Source organism: Fusarium vanettenii, assembly GCF_000151355.1.
Source record: "Fusarium vanettenii 77-13-4 chromosome 3 genomic scaffold NECHAsca_2_chr3_3_0, whole genome shotgun sequence".
Lineage (NCBI taxonomy): Eukaryota > Fungi > Ascomycota > Sordariomycetes > Hypocreales > Nectriaceae > Fusarium > Fusarium vanettenii.
In genome coordinates this window covers 647621-660230 of record NW_003315880.1, presented here as the reverse complement: position 1 = coordinate 660230, position 12610 = coordinate 647621, and the positions used below count along the sequence as shown (strand labels likewise).

Sequence of the window (12610 nt, the reverse complement as noted above, 5' to 3'; positions counted from 1 at the left end):
ACCCCTGCTTTGGCGCAGGAGCCCTGGGGCGCAGGCTGCCGATGCTCTGCCTTGGGCGGCTTGGGGTAGTCGTCGCGATCGTCTGCAGCCAAAGTTGTTGTGCTGTTCTGTGGAGATGAAGCGATAGAGTTTGGATTGAAACTGGTGCGGGGCCGTGGAGTGTCCAGACACACGTCGCACTTCGGCTTGCGGTGCGATTGTACCTCTGTGGAGCTTCTGGATGGCTCGGCTGGCGTAGATACTCCATGGATGGTTGTCTGTTGTATATGTGTGGGTTCCTGCCGTTGCTTCGTCGGGTGTCGAAGGGAACTGTGCTGCTCAAGGACCGAGGGAGCAAGATGACCCTGCAAAGAGGGAGAGGCAGTTGGGGAGCTTGACTGGGCAGCTCGCTTTATTGACGTGAAGTCACTACTCGCTGTATCCCTTTCCGTGCGGTCTTCGGTTTCGCTTTCGTGATCGAGGGCGGGGGGTTGTCGAATTATTTCCCTTAGCTGCTCCAGCCTGCTAATGGTGGCTTCGATCGCGTGGAAAGCCTCTGAGGTCTGTCCTTCCAATTGATGGATCCATTCTAGCCTCTGTGGTTCTTGGGGGAAGCTCAAAATATCCGACCGGCCAGGAAATTCTGCATTACGTGAAGCAACTAAAACTCATTATTAGCTTGTCTGGAGTGCAACACTGCCCTCAGGTTGACCATGGCGGCATACCGAACTCCAGATTTGTTCGCAGCACGGAAAGCTGCCCCATCACCAAGGCGTGAGTCTCATGGTAGTCGAACGATCTGTTGGAGCGAGAGAATGCGGCCAAGTCAGGCTCCCATGCGGAGAAAGAATCCTGTTGCCACTCTGCGCTCTGGCGCGACGCAGGGGGCACTGGGTAAGAGGTAGCATATCCGATGAGGAGGTTGCTGCAGATAGAAGCTAACTTGGAGATGTCTGGCATCTCCAGATCTTGTAGTGCCATGTTGGACTGAAACTGTCTTCACTGCGTTTGGGTAATTGAGAGAGTTGTCCAGTCTGACTTGGGAGTTTCCTTCTGCTGACCCCCTGAGCAATGGCGGCTGGGGCAGTGCGAGGAGTGGATGAACTGTACACCGCTCAAGAAACGCCCTGGCTCATGTTTGGTGGTTCCTGGGGCCTCCTTGGCTGCTGTCAGAGCTCTAGGCAACCATGCAAACGACTGCTGCAAGTTGTGTAACCCTGTGGTAAGCCCCCTTGGCTGCCGGTGATGCAGCCTTACAAGCTACTGTCACAGGTCTCTTTCGCTGTTACTGAATGAATCCCTGCAGACTGCTATTTTAGACCTCTCTGATTGCTACTATAGGCTCCTTGATACGCCATTCATCTACTGCCCTAATTAACTTAGTATTAGCTTGCCTGGGCGTGGGCATGTGCTTAAGCTGTTTGCACTTTGTATTATTGCAGGATAAGGCTGCGGACGAGCCGGCCAATCGACATTTCTCATTTTTAACAACATAATGGGGCTGACTGACAATCTTGCATTGCTTTACCCCTTTCCTCCCATCCCAGATAATCAATCCCCTGAGTTCCTCTCGGCCCCGCGACAGTTCAAGCTGGTTTTGCAGCCATAATGATATACAACGAGGATGAGAATCCCATCGACACAGCCATGAAGCTGATACCACCCCTCATCGAGAGCATTGCCACCAGCAACAAGCTTAAAAGCCTGGCCTTGTTCAATTCCAGGGCTGACCTCGACTTTCAGTTAAGGCTGGCCTTGCTTGAGCTGGGAAACTCCCGATCCCTACCCCAGAATAATGAGCCGTTGTCAAAGTTCGCATTTTATCTTCTCAAAGTTCTTTGGGACTTTGACGGAAAAGACAACGATGGTCGCTTGAAGAAGGAGGTTCCCCATCGAAGATCTCGATCTGCACTCCAGCAAGACTTTTGCAATGAAGCAAGGTCACCAAAACAATCCCCCATACGACTTCCGGAGACAGCAGAGGAACTAAGGGTCCTGGCGCAACAGATATCGAGTTTACGAAAACCCATTTCCTCGCGACCTGACGTCCCGTTGGACCCGGAGGTCAGCCACGATCGTACCAACACTCACCATCGAACCACGATTCGAGAGGGACACGACGTCAACAAAGTCTATGAGAGGGAGAAAGAAAGCGAGTTCCACAGTTTCGAGACACCCAAGGCTGAGCTTTTGAGCAATGACCGCGGTCCGAACTATTCGAATGTGAAAGTCAACATTGTACCCCAGCCCGAGACTGACGAGCAGCGTTGGGGGGTGAATTTCATGGATCAGGCCTACGCCTTTTACGAAAAAAAGATCAAACCACTAAAGAAAAAAAGGCCAATCAAGGTTGCTGTTCTCGACACTGGAGTGAAGAAGAAAACGAATCACTTCCTCGCAGTGCGATTGGAGGGCGGGACACCAATCAAGGACCAGAAATCATTTATTGGAGACGACCAGAACGATACCGACGACGACGATTGGCATGGTACACAAGTGGCAGCATTGGTTGTGGACATTGCACCACACGTTGACCTTTACATTGCAAAGGTTAGCAAGGGCCTAGAGGAATCTGACGAGGGCCAATTTGCTGAGGTATGGTAGCTGGCACACCTCCCCATAGAAGTTGAGCTAACCAAGCCAGGCGATCGAGTGGGCAATAAAGGAAAAGGTCGACATCATCAATATTTCCGCCGCATTACCGGACAATGTTGAGACCAGGAAAGCTATCGATGAAGCAGAAGCGCAAGGCATCATCGTCCTCGCCGCGGCTTCCAACAGAGGCGCAAACGAGTCGAGGGTCTTCCCCGCGCGTATGGACACAGTGCTGGCCATTCACGCGACGGACGGAAACGGGAATCCGTGCGGGTTTAACCCCAGCCCCCTGGAGAAAGCTATGAATTTCAGCACTTTGGGGACGGCCATTCGTTCGCCACTCGGGGATGGTACATTCGTGCCTTCAGGGACGTCTTTTAGTACGCCTATTGCTGCCGGCATGGCAGCAAATATCCTGACACTCGTGGAGGAGTATTTCAATGAGTCGCACAATGACGGCAGAACATGGTACTTGGCACACAGAAGGACAGGAATGGGTGCGATCTTCAAAGAGCTTTCTGTTAATCGACATAACTACGACTACCTTTGCCCTAGTAGGCTGGACTACTATGCGGACAAATTTTGGATTGCGCACGCTCTGAAGGATGTATGACAAGTCCTATTCGAGCCCTGGGGCGAGGCAGTTGTTGTTATGAATAAGGAGGTAGTTTTACGGTGCTAATAGTATTGGTTTCTAATGCCCATCGCGTGTTTCATTGGGGCGCTCTCTGATATTGTGTACGGTGGAGACGTTATTGAAAAATAACAATGAAGGACGGTGTTTGACCCCCGATGTAAAAGGTCAATAGGAGCACAATAGCAAAAGAAGACATCATTAAAGCATCCATGATTGAGATATCCTAATCAGCTCAAGGCTACAAAACATAGAAGTGGTTGACCAACTTGACCTCTCCGCCGTGTTTAGATGCCATCCTCACCCGTGTCAAACATGTCGTTGATTTCCTCAACCGTGAGGTCGTCGTCCCAGTGAAGAGTGTACCCTTGTTCATGGCTCGAAGACGCTGCACTCTGCATCACGGCATGTTTGTTATGGGCCTTGAACTGGACCTCTCCGTGACGGTCTATCCACATCTTCTTCACCTTGAATGCGACGATGGTGTCCTCTGGGCAGTACCATATCTCTCGGTCCCCAGTGTTATCCGCATACCCAGCTCTCGCGCCAACCTCGACGGGTGTCCCAGAGGGTACGATGTTAGAACTGGCCTCCATGGTGAAAGCGTTGCTGGTGCTCGACGTGAACGACGCGCCGCTGGCAACCTTGAGCCCAGTCACCATGTAGACGGAGCGCCTGAATCTGCCTGATCTGATGAAGGATAAGACGTCCGGGTCTTTCATTGCCTCGATCATGTAGGGTTCGGTCGGGTTGAAAGTGAGGGTGTCAAGGCGCTTGCATGAGAGCACAGTATCTCTGCCTCTAGTCCATTTGATCGAAGCGTTGGCACCCACGCCAAGCAGTTCCAAGGCTCCGGCCCTGAGACCCAAATTGGTCGAACGAAGATGGCTTAGGGTGACCTCAAATCCAGTCTTTTGGTCGACCGGGTAGAGTTGAGTTTCAGGGATTGTGCAGACTGTCTGATTGAGAGGCTCGAACTCAGAAATGTTGCGCAAGATGGAGCCAAGATAGATGGGCCCTTTCGGGGGCGCTCCCGTAGAAAAGTTTGGGGCGAGGAAATACTCCTTGACCATCGTTACGGATGGATACCACGTCCGAATAACTGATAGTTGAAAAAAGGGTAGGAAGATGAGGGCCGAGCAAGAAATGGCCTCTGTGAAGTTTTGCTCAAGAAGGCCGGGCTGCTGGTGGAAGGGCAGTGTGCTGCTTTATCACCTTCGCATGGGTTGCAAGTCGCCTGAGCCGACTGTCCGCCATGATCCAATCGGATGTAGGAAGGCGCTTAGCCGTGGCCCTGTCAAGAGCCGCATCAAACGGGAGGCGGCTGTGGTGTGGCTATTCTGTCTTCTCATACGGCTGTGTTGTTTCTGTTGGGTTGCTCGGAAGCCCATCCTCCACCGCTTCTTGGAGCCTTTGACTTCCTGTTCCGTTTCCTCAACACAAATCGATCTAGCCGAGAAGGGCGCCCCCGCCTCCACACTACCAAGAGTTTGACAGCTCAACTAGACTCAGGTTGGACTAGTGCAAGTGAAGACCCAGTACGTTTGACTACGTGAAGGCATCCAGCAGGTCAGCCGTCCGACGGCGACAGCACTACTTATTTCTGCTGACGGCTTGAGTATCCTGACTATTATTGTCTCAGGTCCCTGTCTGGTACCCGTCGGATGTCTCTGTGCATTCCAAAAGATGGGGCCTGTGCCGAAGGTACCTAGGTAGATGGGAATTAGTCTGAGTCGCCGGACCCAGCCACTCAGCCAGGGATCCTTTGAGCTCCCCCGTCCTTCTTTCTTTGCACTCTCCTGTTTGGAATATGCACGGGCTGCCAACTGACCGTTGCACGGGCGGAGCAAAGCACCGCATGCATTATTGAAGGATCCGGCGTTGAATCAAGTGATGCGCCCGAACGTGAACACCCCACAAAGGGGAACAACATCACAAAGGCAGAACAAGACGGAGGTGCTTGAAATAGGAAAAAAGACAAATTTATTTAAATAAATAAAGAAAAGAAATAAAAATAGATAGAAGCTGTTAGAATGGTTCACAGCTAGAGATAAATAGCCTTGAGTCCATCCCCTCAAGATCAGGATCCTCAACCACGAATACAAACGTTTTCTCTCACACAACATTAACACTTCAACCACCAACAACTGCGAAAGCAAACCTTACACCCAAAACTACGCTAACAACTGCCGCCATCCCTTCCCCACCCTGGAATATTGACAACCCGCTGATTCAAAACACCCATCAGTCAGATATTGCTTGTACGAGAGGGCCAGTACAGTTTACCCATCTCTCCAAAGGTCACCATGTATTGCTTTCCGAATATGACCCAGCGTTCGGACCCGGCCTTTCAACGCAGAATTGAAGACGCTCTGAGAGAAATTGACGTCTATAAGATCAATGTGTCCGATCTATATGAACTCTTCCGCGAGAACCGTGATGACGTCTTAATGCACAGCGACATTTATGACAACATTCGGAACACCGTGGACCAGAGCTTGGTCACCTTGGAGAGGGCGAAAGAACTTGTCGATAAGCAGAGAGTGAAGAGTGCCTCTCGCTGGTGGAGAAAAGGTACCATATCAAAGAAATGGAAGGATTATGAACAGTTACAGCGAGTGATGGAAGAGAACAATGGCAAAGTGCAGGACCATCTTCGACAGGTGCAGGATATGGTCAAAAACAAAAAGCCTGCTTCTTTCGACCTATTCGCCCCCCGACCCTACAACACAGTACCTTTTACTGAACCTTACGATGAGGGTTGATGCGAATTTCCGACTATGAACTCGCGGGCTTAGTTGAAACATGGCTGAAAACTGGAGGAAAGGGGGGGTTGTTTGCTCTGCGCCATCAAGAGCAGTGGTCGCTTGGTCAAGGTGATAGTGCTTAGATTGAGATCAAAAGAAAGCTTACATTCTTGTTACTTTGTGCCCTTCCTGTCCAGAACACGTCTACATATGGTAGTATTAGGTAGTATCCCAAAAAGGGGCACCAGGTCCAGCTTTGCGAATACCTCAGTTGGGCTTTTCACGAGAGGATAGTCCTTAGTCCTCTGTGAGATGGACAGTGACAAACTCGGCAGATGAAACCACCTTTGGTGGATCATGTAGCTCTCCCATATCGTCGCGAAGTTTTTCTAGACCTGGCATAACAAGCACTTCCCCTTTCTCTTGTGGGAATGTAAACTTCCAGTCATACGGGTCCGAAAAGATGTGGTAATCAAACTTGACACAGCTGGTAATGGCATTTTCGAGGCGAGTCTGTTGAACGGCGATAGGGGAGCCATCGTCATCTGTGCGGGTGAAATGTACTAAAAATCTCTGGAGTAGAGTGACAAGTGCCTTGACTTGGGATTCCACGCTCGGTAGTAGCGGCAAAGGTTTTTTGCTTTTGGGGTTATTATGCATGAGAAATGCTGTAAGCCGATTCCAGACCACGAGAGCCGGTTCAACTGGGTCGGGCACTCAGAGTCAGGGCAAGAAGATGTATGAGGGTAGAGAGGTGTAGTTACCAAGAGGGTTCTGGCTCTCGCTGGAAGCCTTGGGTAGCGACTTGAACAATTCCTTCAGAGCCGGCGGCAGGAGAGAAAGAGGGCCGACCGAGTGAGTGTCGAGGTTCGAAAATATCACAAGCGCCAGTAAATGACGGATGCCGATGTGACGGGTGTTCGGATCAATCGATAATCTCACAATTGTATGACGGGTGCCCTCGCTCAACTGGAGCTGGCACAGAGATTCGTGGAGAGTGTCTGGTCTCGCCGGAATGGTATCTCGATGGTAGTCGCCGCTCTCGGCGTGATTTTTGATGAACTGGCCCAACTTGAAGAGTTGCCCTCGGACCACACTGTCGTCTGTCCCATTCAATCGGCAATGTTTTGGGAGCGCAGCGAGTCCAGTGGGTTTGGGCCGCACTTCTGGCGATAATGCAAGCGGCGCACTGGAGCTCGTCTCGGCGATTGTTGTAGGTGGTGCAGGATTGGGATCTCGTCGTCTACGCCGGCGGAAGAAGACAGCAGCTGCGACCACAAGCAGTATCAGGCCGGCGACCGCGATCCCCGTTCCTGCCCCGATCCCGGCGCTGATCGCGCTTGATACTCCCGTACTGCTCCCTGTCGCTGTCGCGTTGTTGGTTTCTGTTCTTGTTATTACTTTTGTCGTTAGCGTTGTATTGATGGAACCTGGAGACACCCCAGTCGAAGCAGCGCTGGAAGCTGAGTTGGGGGTGGGGGGGGCGGAAGCTCCCAAAACGCTCGAAGACTCTTCTCTCTGAAGGGACGACATGGTTCTGCAAAGAAAGGAAGTTTCTGACAATTTAAAACTTGGGCAAGTAGTTACGTTTAGAATTGTAATAAATGGTCTGTAAATTATTAACTTTGAATTTTGAGATGCTGGCTCCCCAAGACTCTTGGTGAAGTGGGAAAAGAGAAGAGGGGGTTCTTTGTTTGCAGCATGTTGGGAGAGGCTGATTGAGCACGCGCCTCAATGATTCATCTCTTTGACGGATGGATGCTCCTCCGGGGCTTCCAATTGAAGCAAGGCCGCTGAAAAGGAAAAAAGAAGGAGAAAAAGGCTGACGCATTGACACAGTTTCCAGACAGTTGGTCTTGGGGTACCGCTTGAGCAGTCTGGACCCGGCAGCCACATCGGCTCAATAAATTAATACAGTCGGGTAGAGGTACATCTGGCGTTGTAATTCGCGGTAACCCTCCGTGCTATAGCCAATCAGCTAGAAGACCTCCTGCCGTCTGTTGAGTCAATACGGCAGTTATATGATCTATCCACTGCAGCTCGGTTTCAACAATGACAAACGTGCTTCATGTTTCTCCGTCCATCTCACCTTGAACTAAATCCGTTTGGATTATGTGGCTACTCTGTCTTTGCCGCAAATAGCCCTTGGAACCTCCTGGAAACCCTGCCTCTCCCAGTTTTCGACTCCCAGCATCTAAGCACGGTACCTGCTCGTAGTAACACTTGATCCTGGCTGTTTACTGGTAGTTCCTCCCGAGCATAGCCAAGATCGCACAAGAGGCCTTTGAGCAGCGCAAGTACCAGAACTCTGGAGAGGAATACCGCAGGTCACTCAAGCCACACGCGAAAGCCTTGGAGGTAACCCTTGCCGAAAAGGACCGCGGCCAGCTGCATCTTTCAGCAGCTCTTCACGACACGTCAACCGCGGCGACAAGCTCTAACTGCCGGAGGGCTGAAAGGCCCCCTGCCGGATTTCAACCTGGCAGCTCTGCAGGCTAGCTGCATAGGCCTACCCAGGCCGAGCACTCAGACACGATTGTCACTCTTGGCAACCTCGCAAGCTCACTTCAGAGCGTGACGAATCCAAGCAACGTGCACGGAGGCAACTTTTGTCGGTAAAAGTGCGTGAAGGCGACCATCCACATCTGCGATAGATTAGGGCCCGTGTCAAGGAAGCACTCAAAGATGAAGAGGAGTGCTTAAGCGGACTCCAATACTGTATGATAGTTCTCAAAGATGAAAGCCACATTTTTAATGGCCTCTTTGACCCCTTTTTACCACTTTATCTTGCCTTGGAACTCTTGGCAATAAGCAGAGAGGGATGGAATGACGAAGCCAGGGGAGGGGATTCGGGCACCATTCAACAGGATCGGCCGGGCGGCTCACGTTCAAATCATATTCTGGCCCCAGCAGAGAATAGTGTAAAGGAACATTTCGAGGGATTCTGAGTGCAATGACGCAATTTTGGCAACGAGGCGCTCCTCTCTCTTTCTATTTTGACTCCATGCTGAAGTGTCTTGATCAGCTTGACCGTGCTTTGGCTTGTCACCCGGTCGTCCCTCAAGAGTGAAAATCCCTGTCTTATGCGCCACACTCGCAACCAGGCCAACTCGGGGCTGAAATCATGTCAGGACGTTTCCTTGGATCGCTTCATGGGGCATTGGCGTTAATTAGCAGCAGCAACAGAGTGAGTGGACACACACGCGGACTGTAGAGAGCACACCACATCTCTTCCTACTTCACAACAGCAACCCTATCACACAACGCGGTTAAGCATTCAACCGACAGATATGACGCTTACAAACACTTCATCTCCCACTGGTCAAGAAAACTCTTTCTTTTTTGTAAAACCTCATCTTTCAGTCGTCGTCGCATCACGATCTACTGCATGCAAGGCCCGTGCCGTCATGCATGTCTCGCATCAATATACCGTATTTCCGTATATCCTAATCCTCCGAGCCTCTTTTTTTAAGCTTGTTTCTTGTAAATTTCCTTTTTATATGGTGTTGATCCGTATTTCCATAATGCCGGAGCCATTTTTGTTGATCTTCATGTACGTTCGTGGAGCTACATGCTCAACTTGAATCTTCCATGGCCTTGGAAGAGGCACTCAACTCATGCGGTGAATCAAAATTAGTCAGGGAATTTTTGTCTGGTGGGATATCCCACTTGTGTGAGTTTTGTGGAAGTTTTGATGATGCTCGTAGGTATAAAAGCCGAGTAGTGAATGATGAGTGATTTCCGATTCTCCAATGACAGTCAGAGTGACACAGCTTGTTACGACTTGAAATCGAAATGTTCAAAGCCACTTTCCTCGTTTTCTTCCTCTTCGGGGCTGTTTTCAGTGAGAAGACCTTCTAGAGACTTTTAATCATTGCTCACATACCGCCTTAGGTCACCCTCACAAGGAGCCCGATGCTGAATCAATCAGGGCTCATGAAGATGCCCGCAGGAGATGCGGCCCTCGGGTGGCAAAGATGAAGCGAGATCGTCTGGCTCTTAGACGCCGTGATGATTCCGTTGACGCAGACTCTGGAGATACCGTCTACAGAATCAACGCCAAGGCACCCAAGTACAACAAGATCAAGGACTGGACCAACATTCTTACACCCGAGACGAGCCGTGGTCCTTATTTCCTGCCTAGAAGTCAGACTCTTCGTCAAGATATCCGAGAGGATGAGCCTGGTGTGCCTCTGTCTTTGGAAATTGGTGTCATTGACGTTGACACATGCGACCCCTTGGATAGTGTCTTGGTTGACATCTGGGTAAGTTTGCAAAAGGCAACATTCACAGAACCTCCAAGACTGACGATTGGAATTACTCAAGCATTGCAATGCTACAGGATCTTATAGTTCCTTCACAGGCCTTTCTCCCAACACTCAGTTCCTCGACCTCTATTCTGAAAAGACTGACAATGGGACACTTGATCTTCACCAGGGACTTCCAGATCTATCCGTAAGAATCTCCCTATTCTATTGCTCTGCAACAGCTCCCTGACAGATTCAGTGGCTTTCAACTGACGAATCAACCTTTTTGCGTGGAATGTGGCCCACCGACAAGCACGGAGTGACCTCCTTTACGACGATTGTCCCTGGATTCTATGTGTGTTCTACATAGCCCCTTGAGGGACCTGTTTCTTACCAATTATCACCAGGTTCAACGAGCTATCCATATCCACGTCCAGATCCATACCAACTGGACTATTCTGTCCAATGGGACTCTTGCTCATGGCTCAATCGTCAGCACGGGTCAGATCTTTATCGACGAGCTCCTTTCAAGACAACTGATGGCTTTGGAACCATACGTCAGCCACACCGAGATTGAGCGAGTGAAGAATGCAGATGATGGCATCTACAACCAAGAATCAGCTAGTAGGCACTCTTTCCCTGCGTTTAATGCGTGCGACACCTGACCACGTTTATTCTTAGCCGGTGCTATGACCCTCCTTGACACGGAGCCGCTTGATGGCAAGGACTATACGAAGGGTGTTTTCGGATACATTACACTGGTATGCTATTCAAGCTTTAGGCGGGAAGAGCTAGCTAACAGATACTAGGGCGTTCAAATGAGCCAAATCAGGAACGGGAGCACAATCGATGCCTGTAAGTCCCCTGCTGAATCTGAGAAACCAACGTTCATATCTAATCATGACCTTAGTGCCCGAGGTTCCTGTTCCTGCTTGATACAGAGCCGCTAGTGGCCTCTCAAAAGGTATAGAAGTAATCATCATCAAAGCCAGGGAACCGAGTTGTAGATGGATCAGAGATTACACCTTGATATTGTGGCACATATTTAGCTAGGCAATCTTCAAGCCTGCTTCAAGTATGCTTGACAATACTATATACTGACTACATATATCCATTCTTCCTCAGAGTCCTATCTTAATGGCCGACCATGGCCTGATGAGCCGGACCATATCTGTTGCCGTGTGGCTTTGTAGAATCAATGATGCGTCTCAACTCTGCCTTGTCTTCATCAGTCAGTTCAACATCCCTAGAAGCCCAGTTCTGTTCTAGACGAGTGGCCTTTGTGGTGCCTGGGATGGCGATGAAACCCTGAGCGGCAACCCACGCCAGGGCAATCTGAGTGAGTGTAACGCCCTTTCGGACGGCGATTTTCTTAATCTCCTCCACGATGGCCTTGTTCTGGTAAAAGTTGTCACCCTGGAATTTAGGTGCTAAACTCGGTATTAGCCATTGTCTTAATCTGTGATATGAGAAACTCACACTTGCGACGGAAATCGTCAGGTGCAAAATCATCAGGGGTCTTGTAGGGAAAGTCATCAACCAGCCAACCGTGGCCAAGGGGGCTGTATGCGACATAGGCTATACCAAGTTCTCGTGCGGTGTCGATGAGGCCGTCAGTCTCGTGAAGAGTCTCAAACGCAGAGTACTCGGCCTGAATGGCATCGATCTTGGCGACTGTGGGAAGACATTAGTCGATTCCGCCTAGAACGAAGAGCACTGGTACTCACTGGAGTTGGCCTTTCGGAGAGTTGCGGGGGAACTCTCAGACAGGCCAATGTACTTGGTCTTTCCTTGCTTGCGAATCTCATCGAGAGCAGTGATGGACTCTTCAAGGGGGGTGTCTGTGCTGGGTTAGAGACCATGTTTCGCCTGCATAGTTGACTGAATGGTTACTTACTGGGGTCAATGCGGTGAAGATAGTACAAGTCAGGGGCGAAACCAAGACGCTCGATGGTGCCCTCAATGTAGGTCTTGATGTGGGACGCAGAATTGGTGACGCTGCCGTCGCCAAAGACGTCAAATCCGCACTTGGAAGCGACTGTCTTTTGTTAGTGATGGTGATAGAAGTTATGAGCTATAACTTACTAAAGACCTTGTCCCGAACGTTGTGCTTCCTGACGAAATCTCCGAGGAGCTTCTCATTGACACCAGCTTGGTACACGACCTGTCATGCGGTATGAGCGATCATAGCAAAGAAACCTTTTGAGGTCGAGACATACAGCAGTGTCCCAGAAAGTGCAGCCCAGCTCAATAGCCTTGAGGAGAACAGGCTCGGCCTGTTCAAGAGTCAAGTTGCTTCCCAGACCAAAGCTGAGACCCATGGCTCCGAAGCCAGGGGAATTGACAGTGATGTCAGCAAAGGGGAGTGTCTTGACCATTTTGATTGAGATTGAAGAGATTGTATGAAG

The 12610-nt window shown here is 50.3% G+C and overlaps 6 protein-coding genes across 6 annotated transcripts; 3 read left to right on the top strand and 3 right to left on the bottom strand.

Moving 5' to 3' along the window:
- Positions 1–1587: 1587 nt before the first annotated feature.
- Positions 1588–3306, top strand: NECHADRAFT_77513 (uncharacterized protein; the record flags this gene model as incomplete). Its single annotated transcript, XM_003052918.1, has 3 exons — positions 1588–2574; positions 2624–3128; positions 3260–3306. The coding sequence occupies 3 exons, from the start codon at positions 1588–1590 to the stop codon at positions 3304–3306; spliced, it is 1539 nt and encodes a 512-aa protein (XP_003052964.1).
- A 189-nt stretch (positions 3307–3495) lies between these two features.
- On the bottom strand, positions 3496–4281 carry NECHADRAFT_91693 (uncharacterized protein; the record flags this gene model as incomplete). The annotated part of the gene is made up of 3 exons (XM_003052444.1): positions 3496–3675; positions 3710–3716; positions 3830–4281. 3 exons carry the CDS (start codon positions 4279–4281, stop codon positions 3496–3498), a joined length of 639 nt encoding a protein of 212 aa, XP_003052490.1.
- A 1233-nt stretch (positions 4282–5514) lies between these two features.
- Positions 5515–5973, top strand: NECHADRAFT_77511 (uncharacterized protein; the record flags this gene model as incomplete). The annotated part of the gene is made up of 1 exon (XM_003052917.1): positions 5515–5973. One exon carries the CDS (start codon positions 5515–5517, stop codon positions 5971–5973), a length of 459 nt encoding a protein of 152 aa, XP_003052963.1.
- A 279-nt stretch (positions 5974–6252) lies between these two features.
- NECHADRAFT_77510 (uncharacterized protein) lies at positions 6253–7488 on the bottom strand (the record flags this gene model as incomplete). The annotated part of the gene is made up of 2 exons (XM_003052443.1): positions 6253–6623; positions 6720–7488. The coding sequence occupies 2 exons, from the start codon at positions 7486–7488 to the stop codon at positions 6253–6255; spliced, it is 1140 nt and encodes a 379-aa protein (XP_003052489.1).
- Positions 7489–9750: 2262 nt separating this feature from the next.
- On the top strand, positions 9751–11138 carry NECHADRAFT_77509 (uncharacterized protein; the record flags this gene model as incomplete). Its single annotated transcript, XM_003052916.1, has 8 exons — positions 9751–9799; positions 9850–10220; positions 10282–10410; positions 10456–10557; positions 10610–10826; positions 10884–10963; positions 11012–11057; positions 11113–11138. 8 exons carry the CDS (start codon positions 9751–9753, stop codon positions 11136–11138), a joined length of 1020 nt encoding a protein of 339 aa, XP_003052962.1.
- A 69-nt stretch (positions 11139–11207) lies between these two features.
- NECHADRAFT_67083 (uncharacterized protein) lies at positions 11208–12610 on the bottom strand. The gene is made up of 6 exons (XM_003052442.1): positions 12422–12610; positions 12288–12366; positions 12100–12240; positions 11930–12043; positions 11682–11876; positions 11208–11632 (listed from the first exon to the last, which is right to left on the bottom strand). Exons 1-6 carry the CDS (start codon positions 12578–12580, stop codon positions 11337–11339), a joined length of 984 nt encoding a protein of 327 aa, XP_003052488.1. The 5' UTR covers positions 12581–12610; the 3' UTR covers positions 11208–11336.

Excerpts from the sequence above, each read along its gene's own strand:
- NECHADRAFT_67083 (XM_003052442.1), bottom strand. The coding sequence starts at position 12,580 with ATGGTCAAGACACTCCCCTTTGCTGACATCACTGTCAATTCCCCTGGC. Across the intron at positions 12,241-12,287 it reads CGTTCGGGACAAGGTCTTTA|TCGCTTCCAAGTGCGGATTT; the intron begins GTAAGTTATAGC and ends AACAAAAGACAG. Across the intron at positions 12,044-12,099 it reads TCTTCACCGCATTGACCCCA|ACACCCCCCTTGAAGAGTCC; the intron begins GTAAGTAACCAT and ends AACCCAGCACAG.